General features: G+C 34.4%; 2 protein-coding genes and 1 long non-coding RNA gene across 4 annotated transcripts; 2 read left to right on the plus strand and 1 right to left on the minus strand.

The window, feature by feature from the left end:
- Positions 1 to 1,311: 1,311 nt before the first annotated feature.
- On the minus strand, positions 1,312 to 11,783 carry LOC106713142 (double-strand-break repair protein rad21 homolog). Of its 2 annotated transcripts, XM_045679529.1 has the most exons (21): positions 11,701 to 11,783; positions 11,177 to 11,476; positions 10,406 to 10,521; positions 9,710 to 9,893; positions 9,029 to 9,182; positions 8,503 to 8,615; positions 8,276 to 8,397; positions 7,940 to 8,051; positions 7,403 to 7,544; positions 6,895 to 7,115; positions 6,645 to 6,761; positions 6,258 to 6,342; positions 5,707 to 5,778; positions 4,899 to 5,012; positions 4,261 to 4,404; positions 4,003 to 4,134; positions 3,670 to 3,852; positions 3,276 to 3,469; positions 2,805 to 2,897; positions 2,254 to 2,418; positions 1,312 to 1,692 (listed from the first exon to the last, which is right to left on the minus strand). In XM_045679529.1, the coding sequence occupies exons 2-21, from the start codon at positions 11,432 to 11,434 to the stop codon at positions 1,567 to 1,569; spliced, it is 2,847 nt and encodes a 948-aa protein (XP_045535485.1). In that variant the 5' UTR covers positions 11,435 to 11,476; positions 11,701 to 11,783; the 3' UTR covers positions 1,312 to 1,566. The 2 variants fall into 2 exon arrangements, with proteins under 2 accessions (XP_045535485.1, XP_045535486.1); XM_045679530.1 differs by lacking the exon at positions 5,707 to 5,778.
- A 5,873-nt stretch (positions 11,784 to 17,656) lies between these two features.
- LOC106713156 (60S ribosomal protein L15) lies at positions 17,657 to 19,118 on the plus strand. The gene is made up of 5 exons (XM_014505867.2): positions 17,657 to 17,756; positions 18,003 to 18,195; positions 18,287 to 18,423; positions 18,587 to 18,697; positions 18,887 to 19,118. Exons 2-5 carry the CDS (start codon positions 18,024 to 18,026, stop codon positions 19,079 to 19,081), a joined length of 615 nt encoding a protein of 204 aa, XP_014361353.2. The 5' UTR covers positions 17,657 to 17,756; positions 18,003 to 18,023; the 3' UTR covers positions 19,082 to 19,118.
- A 112-nt stretch (positions 19,119 to 19,230) lies between these two features.
- LOC106713257 lies at positions 19,231 to 19,922 on the plus strand. The gene is made up of 3 exons (XR_001357112.2): positions 19,231 to 19,323; positions 19,515 to 19,550; positions 19,799 to 19,922. It is a non-coding gene; the product is annotated as an uncharacterized LOC106713257 (long non-coding RNA).
- The last annotated feature ends 3,521 nt before the right edge of the window (positions 19,923 to 23,443 follow it).

Genomic DNA, 23,443 nt, shown 5'->3' on the forward strand with positions numbered 1-23,443 from the left:
AATGTGAATATTTTATTGTGTTTTTGTATTAATATTGTGGCAGTAGAAACGCGCTATAACAATTTAAAAGCAACAAATATCTTCAGATGAAAGCGATCAAGCTTTCAAGATGTCATCTATAGGGACTATAAACCAAACGGAATGTCAACCGCCGACTATGAGCAAATGTTACGCAGAACGTCCTATTCAAAATTTTAATTTTTCTTACACCTATTTGAACTACGCTTTACGTAAAGCGTAATCATTAAGGGTTTATGAATTTCACACTAGGATTTAACACGCTCATAATCAGCCGCTGATAATACGTTTATTATAAACGTAATTTAATATATTCTAATAATCTACACTTCCTTGAGAACAAAAATAGATGCATTTCTCATAAATACGTATCAGTCAATAATTATAACATAATTTACGTCCGAGTAACACTCGATACTGAACAATTTTGGATTCAAAGTGACACTTAACAATACACTTCATATCATACATCATATCATACATTTAATATACTAACGGATGTTTAAAAAACTTTAAGAACTTCAATATATGTGTATAAGTCATTTTACACAATATATCATTCCCACTTTTACACAACATTCAAATTCAAGTCATGCATTAAAACAAGGTCAAAACGAAAAAAAAAATGTCAACTGTCAAAAGGTCATCCGTCTCGCACTGTTCAATCCGTTAGTATATATAAAATGTATGAAATATATCACGTAGATCTATAAAACATAGAATAATAGTAAATAGTTTACAATAATTTGACTTACAATCTAAAGCAAAACAAGATAAGGCAATTCTCTACAAGTCTATCTGACGTCCTTTCCACGTGAGTACTGTTTTTACGCCGATGAGTCGAGACCATAGAAACATTTCAAAATACATGACATGATACGAGTAAAAACCCAAACAGTTTCAAATCGAAGTGTTATAAAATTAAAAAAAAAATATTCGTCAACTTAAACTTACAATTTTTTTTTTCAATTACTGTTTTTAATTTTAATTTCTTTATAAAAAAAAGAATACCCTGTTTTACATTTTAACAGCTTTAGGTATTTTTCCAAACTAAATAATGTTTATTATTTCAGAAATTACTTAAGTTATGAAACGAAAATTGCTAACAGTAATAGCTTATTTAAATGTAGGTATAAATTAAATAAAAATATGTTTTCTAATCAAAATTTCTCCAGATTATTAAATATTTAAGTGATTTTTTTTATATAAATCAGCAAATTATAACATTAATTTTAAATAAATAAATTAAATAAGTTATGAAAGCAAAAAATGTACAACAGTATAATTCCACTCCCGTAATATAAAAAATATCTGTAAAGTTTGAAAAAAATGACAATGCGTTCTTAAACAAGTGTTTTGACAGTGGAAACCCAACGTTTCACGTTTGCATGAGGTCGACTCATCGGCATCTACTTACACATTATATTTGGCTCAACTCTCCAGTAGAATCTCTTGTCACAGCATCACATCGCCTTATAATAATTACCCTCTTTTATAACTACTTGATATTTTGTTTTCGACAACTTTATAAATACACTATAAAAATTATTATATCGCTTCAGTTTCGAACTGTTCGCCTTTTGAGATGAGAATAGGGCCGTATGTCTCACGTTGATCTAACTTCAGCACTTGATGCTTCTTGAGTACTAATAAACTGTAGAATTTTTGAGCTACCTGCAATTTGAAAATGTTAAATTTTAATTAATAATCCATTAAAGCATAAATATGAATACAATATTAAAAACGTATATACATTTGGTTATTTGATTTGGTATTTTTTTTACATCATTAGCTATCAAATACAGTGGATCAATGGATTATTTGGAATACATTTAGATTCACACATATAGTGTTACAAAGCTAAGTTAAGAATTACATATTTTTACTAATAATTTTAAGCATTTTCCAAATCAAATCATTTAGCTCACTATATGTCCCCACTGAGGGGCTCAGAACCTACCCCAACTTAGGGGTGACTAGGCCATAGTCAACCACGCTGGCCCAATGTGGGTTGACTTCACACATATCATTGAATTTCTTCTCAGATATGTGCAGCATCACGATGTTTTCCTTCACCGTAAGAACATCGGATAAATATACATATATAAATCGAGAATCGAAAAATACATTGGTACATGGCGGGATTCGAACCCTGGACCTACAGATTGCAAAACAAGTGCTTAACCACTGAGCCACCGACGTTCATAACCAAATCAAATATTTATGTACTGTGACCTGTTTCCTGTTGTTATGCGGCGGCGCGAGGTCTATGAAGGAGAGAGGCTCTCCTGCGGCGAGCCGAGGCCGCATGACTGCGAACAGCTGCGCCGCGCGCCGGTTCAGCACGCGCTCAGAGAACTGCTCCTCCGTCTCTCCTGCCTCGCGTGATCCCTCCTCACCCTGCATGTACAAAAACGATATACTTCACTTATTTTCTGAATAGATCACCATTTATATTAAAGTAGCCCCCTCGTAAAACATATATTAGCTGAATATGAGTCGGAGCAATAATAATTTATCATCGTCATCAGCTCACTATACATTCCCATTCACCATCTATCTTACTAGTATTATAAATGCAATTAGATGGATATTTTTTATTACCTATCTCCCGAATAGTTAAGTAGATCTCGCTGAAATCTATCATAGATGTACAACATAGTCTGGAAGATCACACAGGCTACTACTAATCGAGGTGTCTTTAAGTCCATGAGAGCGGTGTCGCGGGCGACAGCTAGTAAGTTATAAATCTATGTATAGAATTATATAAGTACGTAAATACTTACGTTTTCAACACTGAGCGGTAAATCATAGTCATGTGGCGGACTGTGATGTCCATGTTGGTCGTCATATCCTAAGTTGGTCATCTGCATGCCCGTCTGAAAATTCAAGATACATTAAATTATTTAAGATAAACAATCTATCTTTATCTATACACATTTCAAGTTAAATATTACAACAATTAGCATGTGTACATGCGTTATTCAAGCACGTGTTTTAAAACGCCGAGTTTACTCCGAGATACAAAATATTGTGAGGTTATAAATTACATATTGCATCTTATCCATGACTACGTTACGCAAAATTTTCCCAGTATACTAACAATAATCTTAGCCAGGAAAAACATATGTTGCACAAACAAGCCAGGTTGACCTATGAAATACCAAGACCGCACAGAAGACGCGTCAACTTATCTGCGTTTCGTCTGATGAGTGCGCTCCGAAGTTGTGTCAGATTCATATCGAGTGCACATGTACCTGATAGTCGGTGTGGTCGTCGAGTCCATGCAACGGTAATGGCTCCATGGGCAGTGTGTGCGGTGGCTCGTGGTGGTGCGGTTGTGCAGAGGGCGCGGGCGCAGGCCGCAACAACGCCGCCTGCTCTCCCCCCACCTGCGGCATCATCGGCAGCTGCTCCATACTATGTTGTAGTAACGCGCCATGTTGTAGCCCTGATAAAAAACATTACTCATTTTAAGCCATAAAATAACCGAATATAATTAAAATACATATTGAGTCATCGTCACAGATTAGGGTTTGTTTTAATTTAATAAACTTTTTAAGTATTTTTAAAATCCATGGTGCCTACTTTAACTCTAATAGTTAAAAAATTATAGCATTCTGTAAAATATATATGAACAGTGGCATTTACCTGATGGCGTCATCCCGCCGTGTTGCAATCCGACAGGCGTCATGCCACCATGTTGTAAACCGGCAGGTGTCATGCCACCATGCTGCAGGCCTGCTGGCGTCAGTCCTCCGTGTTGCAGGCCCGCCGGCGTCATGCCACCATGCTGCAGACCCACCGGCGTCATGCCACCATGATCTAGACCTCCTACGACAAAAGTGTTAATATAATCTATCATAACTCACACGCAAAATTGCTTCTCTAATTATTTCACACGCTTTTAAGATTCATGATAAAAAAATTGATGTTTTTAATATTTTAACAATAATAAATTATGTAATATGATAATGAAAATACCTGGTGTCATTCCACCGTGGTGAAGACCCGCAGGTGTCAGACCGCCGTGCACCAGCCCTCCCGGTGTCATCCCGCTGTCCAGGCCCAACCCTGGGGTCATGCCGCCCGGCGTCATGCTTCCGGGAGTCATGCCTGTCATTAACGAGATAATATTTTTTTTTATAAACATAATACAAACATTTGTAATAACAAAAAATAAAACCTAGATTTTATTAGCAGCTTTACGAGAACTAGAAGTATGAAATGAAATAAACTGACCACCATGGTGCAGTCCGGCGGGTGTCATACCGCCAGCTGCGAGCCCTAGGTCCATGGGCTGACCATCACCATGCTGCAGTCCCGCGGGTGTCATGTAGCCGTGCTGCAAACCTGCCGGTGTCCGGCCGCCATGTTGTAGTCCGCCTGATCACAAAAGTAATAAATAACATGCGGTAAGTACAATAAACAACGTTATTGTACTATAATGTGCGTATCAAAACATAGTTTTGAAACAGGTCTTTTTCTCCATCGTACATATATCCAAATATATATAAATACTAGCTGTCGCCCGCGACTCCGTCCGCGCGCAGTTAAAAAAAAAAATGAAAAATAGATGTTGGCCGATTCTCAGACGTACTGAATATGCTCACAAAATTTCATGAGAATCGGTCTAGCCATTTCGGAGGAGTACGGTGACGAAAACTGTGACACGAGAATTTTATATATTAGATAATACAGAACTATCACACTCAAAATGTTTTAAGAGACCCTTGGGGTACATTTTAAATGAGAAATCTAAGCATTAAGGTTTGTAAACACCTCAAACGAGGTTACGCTTACAACGCACTATACAAATGCGCTCTAACCTTTAAGTAACTCTTACGTTGCATATGAAAATTTTGAAATATGATTATTACCAGGTGTCATAGATCCATGCTGCAGTCCGCCAGGTGTTAGACCGCCTTGTAGCAATGTGCCAGGTGTTAAAGGTCCCGGTGTTAAAGGCGGACCTAATGTACTTAGCATGCCACCTGAAAATTAAACATTACATATAAGTAAATTCAACATTAATAAATGAATAAGAAATTAAGTTACATAAATTTGATTACATAGTAAATCGATGGCTCCTACTATTAAGGGCCAATGTGCAAATTGACAACTTTTCAAGAGAGACTCTTAAAGTTTCAACCTTATAGGAAAATAGGCTGCATAGACCCTTTTACTTCAGCAAAAAATAATGTGTATTTTGTAGTGCATGTTGTTAACTAAATTAAGAGGTAGCTTTTAACACAAAAAAGTAAAAATCATCAATTTGTTACTTTGGCCCATATATGTAGGACCCATTGAAATAAAATATATTCAATCAGGACATTTATATGTTACTCTATCCTATTGAAATAAAATAGAAGGATTTTGTAGCTTTAACTCTAAATGCTTAAGATTTTGAGCAAATCATAATGGACAAAATGGATTTTGGACTTTTTGTTTTAACTAGCTTTTACCCGCGACTCCGTCGGCGCGGAATAAAAAATTGCACACAAGATAAAAAAGTTCCTATGTCCGTCTCCTAGTTCTAAGCTACCTGCCCACCAATTTTCAGTCAAATCAATTCAGCCGTTCTTGAGTTATAAATAGTGTAACTAACACGACTTTCTTTTATATATATAGATTTAATATTAATTGGTTAATAAGGCATAATGATGCGTAAATATCATGCAAACATACCAGGTGTCTGCGGGGCTTCGTCGTCTTGTCTCGAGACCTGCGGGGACTGGGGCTCGGGCATGTGCTCCGACGCTGCCACCATTAGTTAATGTTGTGCGGTTAAATGCGTGTGCCATTGTTAAATATTAAATATTCATATTTGATACAACCAAATTATCAATAAATTTATTTAAAACTAAGGTAACAATGTTTTTGTCCTGATATTTAGGCAATGGAGTGTTAAAGTAGTCACAGATATGTCTTTCAGACTAGTTTTATATTTTTCTATAGGGTTCTTTCAATCTTTGTATTACAGATAATTTGGTATTCAAGTATGTTTTATACATTGTATGATTACATTCAAAATTGTTGAATTAAATCATGAAATATGAAAATTTTAACTTTTAAATTTGAAGTGACAGTTTCCTAATAGATTACAAAATGCAAATTTAAATATAAGAAGAAGCAAATGCTCATCACCAAATGTTAGTGTGAATAATGAGTTATGAATAGCTGCAAGGCAATTATGTTATTTATTATGTTGGTAAATAAATATAATTGTATTGACATACCGACTGAGGGCTCGTACTCCTGAGGCACAGGTGTCGGGGGCTCCAAGTCTGCGCTCGGTCCAGGAGTGTCCGGGGGCTGTATTGACTGAAACACAAAATGTATTAGTTAAGATATTTTGATTGCAATGTAATTACAGAAATTCTACTATACTGTAATTTTTTTTTGTACGAAGAAATAAATTTCTGAGAAGTTGACTGACTTTGTAGAAGAGAGAATTTCATTTTTATCTTCAAAATTGATGCAATTACTTTTTATAACACATTTTGGATTCACGTAATTGTATATTTACTCCAATGGCGGTCAATCTACAACCAGAATGTGTCGACGTCATGGTTGTAGCAAATTTAAAAAAAAATCTCCTAGAATATTTTTCTTTGTTAGTTTACCTCCTCATGTCTTCGTTTGCGGCCGGCACGACGCACGGGTTCTGGCTCTGGTGAACGCGCGGCCGCAGCCTCCGCCTCCTCTTGTTCACTGCGCTTCGTCATATTACGCTCGTATCTCTGTAATTGCAATTAATATTTATAATTATAATTGATGCTAAAAAATCGCAGACTATATTAAATTTTAAGACAGAGATAGGGCTAAATAAAGCTATTTATATAACTGTAAGGATCCTGTAATACGACTGTTTACCTTGAACAATATCTTAGAGGGTATTGGCTTGGAAGGCAAGCTGAATAACTTTTCGACTCCGCCGGACTCCTTCCAATGCATGAGACGTCGTGTCGGCGGCGCGAGATCCAAAGTTGTCAATATATCTGATGTATTACTGAGCTGATTCTTCATCTCCTCGCCTGATATATTCTTGACTTCGTCCACGATCAGCTTTCTTTTCCGTTTAGTTTTCGTGATACCTGGTGAAGGCAATTAACAGGAATAGATTAGATTTCGTAATTTAATTTCGCATTTATTTTTAAATTACGTTTCTAAATTAATGTCTGGAATGCTATTCACAACGATTAGCAATTTCAAAGTAAACAAAACAAAAAACTGTATTAACTGACTAATTCTTCAATTTTAACAACCTGCCGTGATATTGAATTCTCAAGAAAATTATTGTTTTTATCTAAATGCCTAGAGTCTAGGCCATGGATAGTAGAAAATAAGAAATAGGATTTATAATAGACAATCAGAGCTATACCTTTAAGCACTGTAGCATCGACTGGGGCCAATGCAAACGATTCCTCGTCGTTATTAAGCAGTGTAGTGGTATCCAGCGCCGGCGCAGGAGTTGCTGCTTTCACTGGCTCGTCCACAGCCGCTTCTGGACCACCGTCCACATCCTGGCAAAATACAAGAATTACTAATACATGTATGATTTCAAATATCCCGTTCCTTTAACATTCAATGTTGAAATATACTTTACGCTTACTGCTGATAAAAAGACGTGCAAAGTAAAATAAACCTTGTCTCAATTGCATAAAGCCCAATTTTATTTAAGACATGAATATGCTCAGCTCTTTGTCCAGATTAGTGTGAACGGACCCTTAGCGATCATTTTATGGGAGTTAATGTAGTATTGATTTTTTTTGAGGTGCAATTTACAAGATATACAGCAAAATATTTCATCTTTTTAATTTGCAAAACGTGCTAAATTATTTTTAAATTCATTATTCTTGAATTATGTGGCATTTTACGAATTGACATTTCTATTTTATGGTAAATAGTGTGAGGGTACCATGGGCCTGACTGATGGAGGTCTGGGCGCGGCGGGCGGTGGCATCAGGTCTGCTTCATCGGTATCCATGTGCCGCGGAGTCCCGGCATCATGAGGTGGTGATCCGCCCCAACTAGAATATTAAATTATTGTGATATTATTCACTTTATCATGTTAATAAGTAATTGTTCATCATTATTTTTACATTATAAAAAGAAGATTTGAAAGTTACACTTTTAAATTAATTTATAATATGTATTTTTCTTTCTAAATTGGGGCAAGTTGATCCACTCCTTGATTAATCTTCTGTCATATGACAATACCATTATTTACTATCTATTTTTTAGTTATTTTCACCTGTGATGGGGTGAAGTTCCAGCGTCATAGTGGTCTCCCATATCATCGTCCGAGTCATGGACGTCGGCAGCACCCGCCTCGCCCTCGCCTTCGCCCCGCTCTCCTGCCGCCTCTATCTCTGCCTGTACACATATTTCAAAATGTTTATACTTTTGTTGTTCCATCAGAAAGTTCACCTTTCTTAGCTGTTTAGACAGCGACGTTTTTTCTTATTACAAATTATTTACCTGCAATGACTGTGGCTGTGCTGAGGTGCCAGGAATGCCAGCCGCAGCGCCCGCACCTGAACTCCCCGCTGTCACATCTCCAAACAGATCCCCTTCGAATAAACCTCCCGCATCTGAAATATTAAATTTAATGATATTGATTGATAATTAAACAGTCATTTATAGCCATAAGTTATTTAATGAGCAAGTTTCTTGTTTTAAATGTTAAATTTCAATGTTTAATTTTTTTTATATCAAACTTTATTCCCTTCCTTATGTATTTTCAATATACTTAATTTTACTTAAAAATTATAACCCAAAAGTGCACATGTAATTATTACGCATTTGGTGAGTAAATTTTTTTTGTTACTTTTTTTCAGTTGAACTGCTTGCTAATTTTATATAAAAATTTCATTATTTACAAAAAAAAAAATAAGACAAATTGATCAACGAGGATCAAATTATACATATGCGTTGATTGTATAAACAAAAAATAATTATAATAAGCGTATAACACGGTTAAAGTATACTTTTCATAGAAACTAACGTCCAAAATCGGGCACATCGGCGATGGTGCCGCCAAAGCCATCGTCCATATGCGCAGGTGCAGGCTCCAGGCGGGGTTCATCTCGCGGTACACTCGGCCCCGCCTCCTTACTGCCCAGCTCCAGCGACGACCCGTCCGCAAACAACAAGTTGCTCTGTCAATACATATGTTGTGTTAATATTGTCTTTTAATCAGTGTAACATTAATTAATATGTAAATTAGATCTTTATTGCAACTAGATGACCTGAAAAAGTTTGTCAACTTTTTTATACAAGAATTGTTTAGTAAATATTTTCTTTTATAGATTTTGGCTTAGTAATTCATTTGTAGGCAAATAGCTCAGTTTGCATAACTTCATTTGCTGTAAATGCTTGATACAATGATTATTAAAAGTATTACTGAAAGTTTTTTTTCTTTAGATGATTGAAAGAAAAAGGTATTATTAAACTGTTAAAATTGCAAGTATTTAACAATTTCACCATCAACTTGCCCTTATCCTTATGGAGGGTCGGCACAGTATATACTACTCCTCCATACATCTCTATCAGCTGTCATATCTAAATTTACCCCCTTCCGCATATCCTCTTTCACAAAATCCATTATTATTCAAGCATTTAACAATTTAAAGTTTTATAATAAAACAATATAACTATATATTACATGAATTCATAATAACATTACCTGTTCCAAACCACCTCCATTACCAATAGCCTCTCTCATTATATCAGGATTGTCAGTGTCGAATCCCATATCACCAAAACCATCATCATGGGTGACGAGATTCAAAGAACCATAGTCTTCCCTCATTGTGATCTCTTCAGCTCTGGACTGGTTCAATGAGAACTGGGCCTCAATGTCCACTTCACTGGATGATGAATAAAAATGATTACAATTCAAACATTACCTAAACAACATAATACTCATATGTATTATTTCAATTTCATATTTTCTACTTAATAAATATTTGCTAGATAAAACCTAGAGATATAATATTCGTATGTTGAACAGTATATATGTAGTTATGACGACTTGTACACACATATAGTAACTATCCACTAAACATGCTCTTTTTATTTAGTGGTCAGCTGTAATAGAAATCTTTTACAGTTAATCGCACTACTGGTGACCGCATTTCTAATGTAATGTTACAAAAATTATATGTGTACAAAGTTTAAATAAATAAATAAATACATTGCAACCAAATTGGAACAAAAAATAAATATCATAGATTAATCTATTATCTGTAGTAATATTATAAAAGGTTACATTGTTTATTATAGAAAGTACAAACTTGACGACAGTATTATTTCATCTATCAAGAATCTGTAGCAATTCTAGCACTGGTTAGTTGGTATGGTAATACATAAAATAACTTACTTGAGCTCTGGCATAGCAGTGTCAAAGTCATGGAAGACCTCGGGTAATGTGATTGCATTCATGGCTGCCTCCCGGTGCTCCTCTGGCAAGTCCACCATGCCAGGCCTGAAGGCCATCTAGAGTATTCAGTGAAAGCATGATTGAAAAATAATCCTAGTATTTGCAGGACATACAAAATGCTTAATGGCATTTATACAAAAAAATTACTATAGACAAAGTTGTTAAACCTTCCATCTAGACAAGGTAACATTACAATATTACTAACTGAAAAGTTAAAAACATATTGATCAAAAACTTTCCATATATTGTGTGCTTAAGTTTTCAATCAACCTGCCTAAGAGTGTACTCGAATCAGATGAGCTTGCAATTTTCTCCCTACATCGTTTCTACATAAAGGCTTTCCTTCTCTCAACAACTCCATCTAAATATTACTAATAACAAACATCTTTGGGTAGCAGCGCATTTGCCTCTTCAAAAGCAATGCCTTTGTCTTAGGAACAAACAAATTATTGCAATAATATCTTAATCTGATACACTTCATCACATTTTTAATTTAATTTGTCCTTCTTTGGAATATCACTAATTCCATTGATATAATGTACTGGGACACATCCTACAATATTGTAAATCAAACATTTTCAGTTAAAATTTATTAGTTTTTTGTTATGTGTTTATAGAATTTGTCGCACGCACATAAGAAAGGTTTACTTCACTCACAACAAAACAACCCACCAACTATTATTTACCTTTCAAAATATGAAATGAACTTACCTTGATCTTTACAAAGGCTTCATTACAATCTTGAAGCAAATACTTTGCTTTTCTAGAATATATTCTGACAACTCCAAGTAACAGATGACCTGAAGTCCGTAAGGCCATTTTGACCTTTGGTTTAAGGATTCCATCGACAGACTTCTCAATATTAGTTTCAAAAACATGAGCCTTAGTTAACTTCTTGTCCCAGTGGGCCGCCAGCCAAATCTTGGCCAAAGGGCCCTTTTTGGCCAGCACAAAATGTGCGTAAAACATTTTTGTAATTCACCTAATCCAAGTTGTTACATTAACCTCGTTCTGAAATAAGCAATATAACCATTATTACCGCTTATTCAAATAACATTAACATGTGGATATATTATTAAATAGAAAGAAGTCAAAAATCATTAACGACATCAATTTGGCGCCTATTCTGATACCCTGCACATTTAGGTGTTTTCGGCACAATTGAAGCAAAACAATATCACAACATTTGTTTAAAGAACTTTATTGAAAATAAATTCACAGTTTAAAGTTTTTACCTAATTATTATTTCAAGAATTACAAAAATCACCTTTCACACACAACGTAAACATGACAACAATTACGCCTTCAAGATGGCGGCAGCTTGCTATAAAAAACACTGTTTAACCGTTTTTTGCCTCCGAAAGTAATTTATGCTTCATATAATTATTCAATTCAATTTTTTTTATAATTCAAGACAAAAAGCATTTCATATTGATAATGATTATTTAAATGTTTAAGTTCAATTTGCAATTTTAAGATTTAAGTAAAAAAATGTAATTTTATCTATGATTGTGCAAATGTTGCTACGACATAAAACGTGTAACTGTGAAGATAGAAAAGAGTGAAGATATTACATTTTGCCTATCAATTGGTTTGTCAGTTTATTTAAGCCTCGTTTCTCTAAGCACGACAACGTCATTAATTAAAATCTTAACAGAGTGTTATTTATAATCTCACTTAGAAATGGTACTATTTAAAATCTTTTAAGAGGCAACAACGATTTTGGTTGTGTTGTCAGTATCAAAGAGTAACCTACCAATATTCAGTATCAGTGTCCAATACTACGGCAACTACCATGTTCTACACCTCCGTGAAGTTGGCCCCCTCACTTTCATTTTTTTAACTTTTTTTTACGCAAATCGTTTGAGAATCGTTTGAGAGGGTTTGAGAGAAAAGAAATATCGTTTGAGAGTTCCTACTTTCTCCGTAAAAACAATTTCAAATTCTAGTGTTAAGTTGGCCCCCTCACTTTACTTTTTTTTATTTTTTTCAATGCGAATCGTTAGAGAGTCGTTTGAGAGACATTAAGAGAAAAGAAATATCGTTTGAGAGTTTTTACTTTTTCTGTAATAAATATTTTAATTCTGGGCATCGAAAGTTACAAATCGATTTTCTTTTTTTTCCGAATTAAATATGGCAATCATGCACTTGGACGTTTCAAATTTATTGTGTAGGTAGAGAATGGTAAGAGAGTGATTGAGAGAAAAGAGAAATCGTTTGAGAGTTAATACTTTTTCTTAAATAAATATTTCAATTTCGGAATCGAAAGTTACAGATCGGTTTTCCTTTACTCCGAAATAAATATGGCAATCATGCACTTGGTCGTTTCAAATTTATTATGTAGGTAGAGAATGGTAAGAGAGTGATTGAGAGAAAAGAGAAATCGTTTGAGAGTTAATACTTTTTTTGAAATAAATATTTTAAATGTCGGAAACGAAAGTTACAAATCGATTTTCCTTTTATTTCGAATTAAATATGGTAATCATCCACTTAGACGATTCAAATTTATGGTGTCGGTAGGGAATGATTAGAGAGTGATTAAGAGAAAAGAGAAATCGTTTGAGAGTTAATACTTTTTCTGAAATATATATTTCAATGTCGGAATCGAAAGTAACAAATCGATTTTTCTTTTATTACGAATTAAATATGGCAATCATGCACTAAGACGTTTCAAATTTACTGTGTAGGTAGAGAATGGTAAGAGAGTGATTAAGTGAAAAGAGAAATCGTTTGAGAGTTGATACTTTTCCTGAAATAAATATTTCACTGTCGGAATCGAAAGTTACAAATCGATTTTCCTTTTTTTCGAATTAAATATGGGAATCATGAGGATAAACGATTCAAATTTACTGTGTAGGTAGAGAATGGTTATAGATTGATTTAAAGAAAAGAGAAATCGTTTAAGAGTTAATACTTTTTCTGAAATAAATATTTCAATTTTTGAGATTTGTAAGTTTTTGAAAATCGATTTGTTACTTACGATTCCGAAATTGAAATATTTATTTTAGGAAAAGTATCTACTCTCAAACGATTTCTCTTTTCTCTCAATCACTGCCTAATCATTCTATACCTATACAAAAAATTTGAAACGTTTAAGTGCATGATTGCCATAATTATTTCGGAAAAAAAGGAAAATCGATTAGTAACTTTCGATTCCGACATTGATATATTTATTTCAGGAAAAGTATTAACTCTCAAACGATTTCTCTTTTCTCTCAATCACTCTATTACCATTCCCTACCTACACCATAAATTTGAATCGTCCAAGTGCATGATTGCTATATTTAATTCGGAAAAAAGGAAAATCGATTTGTCACTTTCGATTCCGACATTGAAATATATATTTCAGAAAAAGTATTAACTCTCAAACGATTTATCTTTTCTCTCAATCACTCTCTAAGCATTCTCTACCTACACAATAAATTTGAAACGTCTTAGTGCATGATTACCATATTTAGTACGAAGTAAAAGGAAAATCGATTTGTAACTTTCGATTCCGACATTGAGATATTTATTTCAAAAAAAGTATTAACTCTCAAACGATTTCTGTTTTCTCTCAATCACTCTATTACCATTCTCTGTCTACACCATACATTTAAATCATCTAAGTGCATGATTGCCATATTTAATTCGAAATAAAAGGAAAATCGATTTGTAACTTTCGATTCCGACAGTGAAATATTTATTTCAGGAAAAGTATCAACTCTCAAACGATTTCTCTTTTCACTTAATCACTCTCTTACCATTCTCTACCTACACAGTAAATTAGAATCGTCTAAGTGCATGATTACCATATTTAATTCGAAATAAAAGGAAAATCGATTTGTAACTTTCGCTTCCGACAGTGAAATATTTATTTCAGGAAAAGTATCAACTCTCAAACGATTTCTCTTTTCACTTAATCACTCTCTTACCATTCTCTACCTACACAGTAAATTTGAAACGTCTTAGTGCATGATTGCCATATTTAATTCGTAATAAAAGAAAAATCGATTTGTTACTTTCGATTCCAACATTGAAATATATATTTCAGAAAAAGTATTAACTCTCAAACGATTTCTCTTTTCTCTCAATCACTCTCTTACCATTCTCTACCTACACAATAAATTTGAAACGTCCAAGTGCATGGTTGCCATATTTATTTCGGAGCAAATGAAAACCGATCTGTAACTTTCGATTCCGAAATTGAAATATTTATTTAAGAAAAAGTATTAACTCTCAAACGATTTCTCTTTTCTCTCAATCACTCTCTTACCATTCTCTACCTACACAGTAAATTTGAAACGTCTTAGTGCATGATTGCCATATTTAATTCGTAATAAAAGAAAAATCGATTTGTTACTTTCGATTCCGACATTGAAATATATATTTCAGAAAAAGTATTAACTCTCAAACGATTTCTCTTTTCTCTCAATCACTCTCTAATCATTCCCTACCTACACCATAAATTTGAATCGTCTAAGTGCATGATTACCATATTTAATTCGAAATAAAAGGAAAATCGATTTGTAACTTTCGTTTCCGACATTTAAAATATTTATTTCAAAAAAAGTATTAACTCTCAAACGATTTCTCTTTTCTCTGAATCACTCTCTAATCATTCCCTACCTACACCATAAATTTGAATCGTCTAAGTGCATGATTACCATATTTAATTCGAAATAAAAGGAAAATCGATTTGTAACTTACGCTTCCGACAGTGAAATATTTATTTCAGGAAAAGTATCAACTCTCAAACGATTTCTCTTTTCACTTAATCACTCTCTTACCATTCTCTACCTACACAGTAAATTTGAAACGTCTTAGTGCATGATTGCCATATTTAATTCGTAATAAAAGAAAAATCGATTTGTTACTTTCGATTCCAACATTGAAATATATATTTCAGAAAAAGTATTAACTCTCAAACGATTTCTCTTTTCTCTCAATCACTCTCTTACCATTCTCTACCTACACAGTAAATTTGAAACGTCTTAGTGCATGATTGCCATATTTAATTCGTAATAAAAGAAAAATCGATTTGTTACTTTCGATTCCAACATTGAAATATATATTTCAGAAAAAGTATTAACTCTCAAACGATTTCTCTTTTCTCTCAATCACTCTCTTACCATTCTCTACCTACACAGTAAATTTGAAACGTCTTAGTGCATGATTGCCATATTTAATTCATAATAAAAGAAAAATCGATTTGTTACTTTCGATTCCGACATTGAAATATATATTTCAGAAAAAGTATTAACTCTCAAACGATTTCTCTTTTCTCTCAATCACTCTCTTACCATTCTCTACCTACACAATAAATTTGAAACGTCCAAGTGCATGATTGCTATATTTAATTCGGAAAAAAGGAAAATCGATTTGTTACTTACGAATCCGACATTGAAATATATATTTCAGAAAAAGTATTAACTCTCAAACGATTTCTCTTTTCTCTCAATCACTCTCTTACCATTCTCTACCTACACAATAAATTTGAAACGTCCAAGTGCATGATTGCCATATTTAATTCGTAATAAAAGAAAAATCGATTTGTTACTTTCGATTCCGACATTGAAATATATATTTCAGAAAAAGTATTAACTCTCAAACGATTTCTCTTTTCTCTCAATCACTCTCTTACAATTCTCTACCTACACAGTAAATTTGAAACGTCTTAGTGCATGATTGCCATATTTAATTCGTAATAAAAGAAAAATCGATTTGTTACTTTCGATTCCGACATTGAAATATATATTTCAGAAAAAGTATTAACTCTCAAACGATTTCTCTTTTCTCTCAATCACTCTCTTACCATTCTCTACCTACACAATAAATTTGAAACGTCCAAGTGCATGATTGCTATATTTAATTCGGAAAAAAGGAAAATCGATTTGTTACTTTCGATTCCGACATTGAAATATATATTTCAGAAAAAGTATTAACTCTCAAACGATTTCTCTTTTCTCTCAATCACTCTCTTACCATTCTCTACCTACATAATAAATTTGAAACGATCAAGTGCATGATTGCCATATTTATTTCGGAGTAAAGGAAAACCGATCTGTAAATTTCGATTCCGAAATTGAAATATTTATTTAAGAAAAAGTATTAACTCTCAAACGATTTCTCTTTTCTCTCAATCACTCTCTTACCATTCTCTACCTACATAATAAATTTGAAACGATCAATTGCATGATTGCCATATTTATTTCGGAGTAAAGGAAAACCGATCTGTAAATTTCGATTCCGAAATTGAAATATTTATTTAAGAAAAAGTATTAACTCTCAAACGATTTCTCTTTTCTCTCAATCACTCTCTTACCATTCTCTACCTACACAATAAATTTGAAACGTCCAAGTGCATGATTGCCATATTTAATTCGGAAAAAAAAGAAAATCGATTTGTAACTTTCGATGCCCAGAATTAAAATATTTATTACAGAAAAAGTAAAAACTCTCAAACGATATTTCTTTTCTCTTAATGTCTCTCAAACGACTCTCTAACGATTCGCATTGAAAAAAATAAAAAAAAGTAAAGTGAGGGGGCCAACTTAACACTAGAATTTGAAATTGTTTTTACGGAGAAAGTAGGAACTCTCAAACGATATTTCTTTTCTCTCAAACCCTCTCAAACGATTCTCAAACGATTTGCGTAAAAAAAAGTTAAAAAAATGAAAGTGAGGGGGCCAACTTCACGGAGGTATGTTCTACGGCTTTCAGACCAACCTCAGATTAGGAAGACCAACAAATTATATCCACGGCCTACCGCTGCAACCCTATGGCCGCTCCACAATCTATTAGAATCGTTTAGATTCTACGGCTTTTCAAAAATCTATTAAAATGTTTTTTTTTTAGAAAATAACCTTATAAGTTTCTTTCTCCGAATAAAAGATTCCGAAAATAACTTTTTGATGAAAAACAAGTAAAATTGTATTTGATTTACACCGGAATGAATTAAACTTATCCTAAAATATTAGTGCTTAAAGAACTTTATCAAAAAGGAGGATTATTTGCAAACATTTCAATAAAGTTAAAAATTAGTCAAAATAGCATCATTTAGTGATTATTGGGAAATTTGTCTTTTTATAAGTGTGCTACGGTCCACCATTGATCTTCTTACATACAAACACGGATTTTTTACACAATGTACACGACTTTTCGAAAATCTTTCGTTGGCAACACTGATCAGTATACTCTTTGATGGTTAGTTTGGAAAAAAATTAGACATTCGTTTACATACTCTTTGTTCGATTAGTTTTCTTTTACTCCATTTTACTCTTTTCCGGTTTACCTGTGGAGTGCGCGTGACGTATGTGTAAATTAAATCTTTAATATCTCGTGTAATCCAAGTAAATTTTTAACTTTCAATGTAAACTTTTACTAAACTACAATGATTAGTATAATAGTGCTCATGTATTTCGTACAATTAATTTAATTCCTCTTATTGCAGTTGTTTTTGTCAAAGCATGTCATTCCTGGCGGGTCTCAAATCGCTCTATTTGTGGCCAGACCGATGATGTGACTTCTGATCAATTGTTATTGATTTTGTTGCTAGGTCTGCCACAGGCTTCCCAAGATGGGTGCGTACAGATATATTCAGGAGCTGTACCGAAAAAAATTGAGCGATGTTATGCATTTTCTATTGCGTGTAAGAGTATGGCAGTACCGCCAATTGACTCGTATGCATCGTGCTCCTAGGCCTACAAGGCCCGACAAAGCTAGAAGACTTGGTTATCGTGCCAAGCAAGGTGAGTTATCAATTCATAATTTTGTGGTTTCGTTAGCCATATGTTAATTCATTGCTGGCTAGGTAAAATAACATTTTTTCTGTGTTTACAGGTTACGTGATCTTCAGAATCCGCGTGCGCCGTGGTGGCCGTAAACGCCCAGTTGCCAAGGGTGCGACCTACGGCAAACCCAAGAGCCACGGTGTTAACCAACTGAAGCCCACTCGCAACTTGCAATCTATTGCCGAGGTAATGTGTTAATCTCTGATTTCTAAACACGTGAACATTACGCCTAAATTCAACAACTCATAATTTGGCTTTGATTTATTCAGATTAGTGTAAGTTTTCTCAAAATCTACTTGCAAACAACGTAAGTCGCCTCTTTTGTTGTTTAACTATTGTTTGTTAACAGGAGCGTGTTGGCCGCCGCTGTGGAGGTTTGAGAGTGTTGAACTCCTACTGGGTTGCACAAGATTCCTCATACAAATACTATGAAGTCATCCTTGTTGATCCATCACACAAGGTAATTTTATTTCATTATTTGAGATTTTCGCTAAAACCACGTTTTTTTTTTCTATGATGAGTTCAAGTTGTCATGCACCAATCTGAAAGGTTTTGATGTAAAAGCACCTACCGTTTTATCTGATTACAATATTTCATCACAAAAACTAGTTACCCTTAAGTTACATTATTAACATTAGCAATGTTACAGGCTATCAGACGCGATCCCAAGATCAACTGGATAGTGAATGCGGTGCACAAGCATCGTGAGATGCGTGGTCTCACATCCGCAGGCAGAAGCTCTCGTGGCCTGGGCAAGGGCCACAGATTCTCTCAGACTAAGGGAGGTTCCCGCAAAGCGACCTGGATCCGCAGAAACACATTACAGCTGCACCGCAAGCGATAAATTTACTATTAACCATTTCTGGCTTGATATTTGTTTTTTTCAGATTGAAAGTCTGAAGTGGGAAATAAATATTTACTACCACAATTATTATTTGATTTTTTAATATGTCCTGTCATATGCATATTAATTTTTCTGTAAGTATAATAAATGTATTTAGTGTTTATTTTATCTTTTATAGATTTATTTAAATGTTTGTATTTTATTTCAGTTGGGTCGGTTTGAACTGGATCATGTTTTAAAAGGTGAATATTTTATTATTTCCTGTACTAGTTTGCTTTTTGATAATTAAAATGATGATAATGCATTTATGAATGCGCAAACCATGATTACGACGCATTACTAACTTCCTTGGATGGCTGAACACAATATATATTTATTTTAAATATACTTTATAAATATCACTGGTGTAAAATCTTTTTTTATTTAATTGCAGATCTCACACCACCTGTGATGAACATTTAAAATATAGGTAATTATTTTTTTGTATGTGTTTTTAAATAATACAGTAATTACCATCCAAATTATTTTCCTATTCTCTTATTAAATGATTTTAATGAGGCTAAGTAATTTGGAGAGATAATTGATCTCGTCTAGGTGAGGTTATTGTTATTTAAATTTTCAATCTACCTCAATCCGGCGAGCAACATATAAAATATTAAAATAAACTTGTCAACTTTATTTTAGAAAAAATTCTCATGATTGAATTTTCTTTTACAGGCATGAAGACATGCAGTGGAACAATTTTACTTGCAAACTTGTTTTGAAACACTTAAGCCAAAGGTACGAGGGGAGGTCCAAAAGTTCGCGGAATGGAGGGGATGGAGTGGGGATAGGGTAGCTCGCTTAGTGTCATACTAATTGGGCACTCATAATTAGTATATATATAACATTTCAACCCTATAGTGCCATTCGTTTACGAGTACTCGCCTGCTGAACAAGTCAATCCGGAAGCAAACTGCAACTATGGAGAAAATTGAACATCGCGCTGTGATAAAATTCCTTACCAAGCAAGGAAAAAACGTTCAAACCATTTTAAATGAAATGGAAGCCGTTTATGGAGATCAGTGCCCTGGTAAAACAATGGTTTATAAGTGGCATGGTCTTTTTAAACATGGTCGAGATTCAATTGAAGACGACTCTCGCTCTGGGCGGCCAGCTGACGCCACCACATCAGACATCGTCGAAAAAGTCGAAAAACTTGTACTCGAAGACACACGTTTGAAGAAGAAACAATTATCTGCATTTGTTGGAGTATCAGATACAACTATTTTGCGTATCCTGCACGACCACCTGGGCATGACAAAAGTCAGTGCAAGATGGGTGCCGAGAATGCTCACGCCGCTTCAAAAACAGCAGCGCGTCGACGCGTCTAAGCACTTTTTGGAGTTGTGTGGAGACGAGCCCGTGCAGATTTTGGAGCGGATTGTTACTGGAGATGAAACATGGGTTCATCACTTTGAACCTGAGTCCAAACAGGAGTCCATGCAATGGCACAAAAAGGGTACACCACCTCCCAAAAAATTCAAGGTGTCAGAATCGGCGGGAAAGTTGATGGCCACTGTTTTTTGGGATTGTAAGGGAATATTACTCATTGATTATAAAGAAAAAGGTACCACTATAACCGGAGAATACTACGCACTCATATTAGAAAAGTTAAAGGAGTCAATTAAAGAAAAACGTCGAGGAAAATTGGCCAAGGGTGTGTTGCTTTTGCAAGACAACGCGCCGGTTCACAAGAGCCGAGTTGCCATGGCTGCTCTGCACACACATGGGTTCGAACCACTTGTTCACCCACCCTACAGTCCAGACCTGGCTCCTAGCGATTTTTATTTATTTCCAAATTTAAAAAAAGAGCTAAGGGGAAGGAAATTTTCCGACGATAATGAAGTGAAGGAGGCAATTTCGGCCCATTTTGAGGCCAAAGACAAAAAATATTTTTTCGATGGTTTAGAAAAATTAATTCATAGATCGAATAAATGTATTAGACTTAAGGGTGATTATATTGAAAAGGAAAAATAAATTTATTGTTATATTTCATTGACAACCCTTTCATTCCGCGAACTTTTGGACCTCCCCTCGTAGACTAAACATATTGATTTATTGAAAGAAATAAATATAATTTTATACCAATGATGAATTCTTATTATCCTCCATTCCTGTTATATTACCTTTATCACAAATAAAAAAAAATTACAATAAAGAGGGACTATGTACAGTCAGATGCCAAAATATGTGCACAATTACAAAACCTTTAAAATTAGTGTAGACCTTCGATTCCAAAAATTCAACTACCTATCTAAAGTATTCGGTATATATATTAGGTCCTTACATATGAAATTGGCGTTTTTCGTACTGGCCACTTTAATCACGAATTTCTCCTCTTTGGTAAGGAATTCCAAATTCAAATTTGTACAGCTATAGACTCATGTATTTGTGGTTCGATGACCGTCATTCATTTGTTTTTTTTCTTCTGTTTTTTTCTGTTTGCGTCACTCATTTTACAAAATGGAAAACTTAAAATATCGCATTATTTACGAGTACGAGTTCCGCCGTGGCACTAGTGCTGCGGAAACGACTCGAAGGGTGAATGATGTGTATGGCGGTCGTGTTGCAAAAGAAAACACAATTCGTTTTTGGTTCCAACGTTTTCGTTCTGGATATTTCGATCTGCAGAACAAGCCCCGTGGACGGCCTGAGACTCAAGTTGATAATGAAGAGTTGAAGGCTATTGTGGAAGCGGATCCATCGCAAACCACGTCCGAGTTAGCTGCAGGCTGCGATGTTAGTGATAAAACTGTTTTAATTCACTTGAAGCAAATTGGGAAGATTAAAAAGCTTGAAAGGTGGGTACCTCACGAATTGACTGAAGCAAACCGGCAAACGCGCGTCGACTGTTGCGTTACATTACTAAACCGGCACAATAATGAAGGTATTTTAAACCGAATCATTACCTGTGATGAAAAATGGGTTCTTTACGATAATCGGAAGCGCTCAGCGCAATGGTTGGATCCTGGCCAGCCAGCCAAATCCTGCCCCAAGCGAAAATTAACCCCAAAAAAGTTACATGTAAGCGTTTGGTGGACTAGTGCCGGTATTGTTCATTACAGTTTTCTCAAATCTGGCCAGACTATTACGGCTGATGTCTATTGTCAGCAATTGCAAACCATGATGGAAAAGCTAGCAGCTAAACAACCTAGGCTGGTCAATCGCTCCACGCCACTGCTGCTTCACGACAACGCTAGACCACACACTGCGCAACAGACGGCTACTAAATTAGAAGAGCTTCAATTGGAAAGTCTAAGACATCCTCCGTACTCCCCGGACCTTGCTCCAACAGATTACCATTTTTTTCGAAATTTGGATAACTTCTTGCAAGTGAAAAAATTCAACTCCGATGGGGCAGTCCAAATCGCCTTCAAAGATTTTATTGATTCCCGTCCGACTGGTTTTTTTAGTAAAGGGATCAATGAACTACCTATGAGATGGCAAAAGTGCATAGAAAATAATGGTTCATACTTTGATTAATTAAATATATTATATTAAAAAATATTCGACTTTTTGTTCCTCCCATACAAAACGCTAATTTCATATGTAAGGACCTAATATATATAGCTTGACTAGGTTCGGTTCTCTGCAGAAAATTCCGATTCGTAAAGTGTTTACTCCCAAGTCAAAATGAGACCAGCAGTAAAAATTCCAGCACATATCATGTTTTGAATTGACTTAGTCACTGTTTAGTCCCTTTTTCTGTAGTTCAACTTCGGCACTACAAGTAAAATATTACCTACCAAAGTGAGACAGGATATAAACATGAAGTTAATAGTTTATTCATAGTTAAATAATCTTATAATTAAATTACAAAAAACCTTAATGAGCATAAAAAATTACAATACAAATACGATTGTTATGGAACTTTATTTAATTCTAACAATTGATTAACTTAACCAAAATTTTTAATGAATTGAAACAAATAGCATGTGGCGTACAAAAAGCATATATTTACAAATATTAAGGCGGACTAAGCTATAAAACAATTCGCCTACATTACAAACCGCCAAATGTTTCAGACAGTTCTAAAATTCATTTCAACACCGGACAGTGCTACAAGTCTAAAATATATACTTTATTGTGCAAATAACTGGAGACATGCGTTATAGATTCATTGTGATAAGTATAAAAGATATAAATCTGTAGTAATACATAAACCTAAAAAAAGCAAAATTTATTTGATAATATTTACAAGGCATTTTTCACAAACACAATTGAAAGCATAGTGACAAATGCATCTAAATAAATAAGCGATATAATTTATCATAAACCACTAACATATAACCTCAGAGATACCACTAAAGTATAATGAAA

This window comes from Papilio machaon, chromosome 9 (assembly GCF_912999745.1).
Source record: "Papilio machaon chromosome 9, ilPapMach1.1, whole genome shotgun sequence".
Taxonomy (NCBI): domain Eukaryota; kingdom Metazoa; phylum Arthropoda; class Insecta; order Lepidoptera; family Papilionidae; genus Papilio; species Papilio machaon.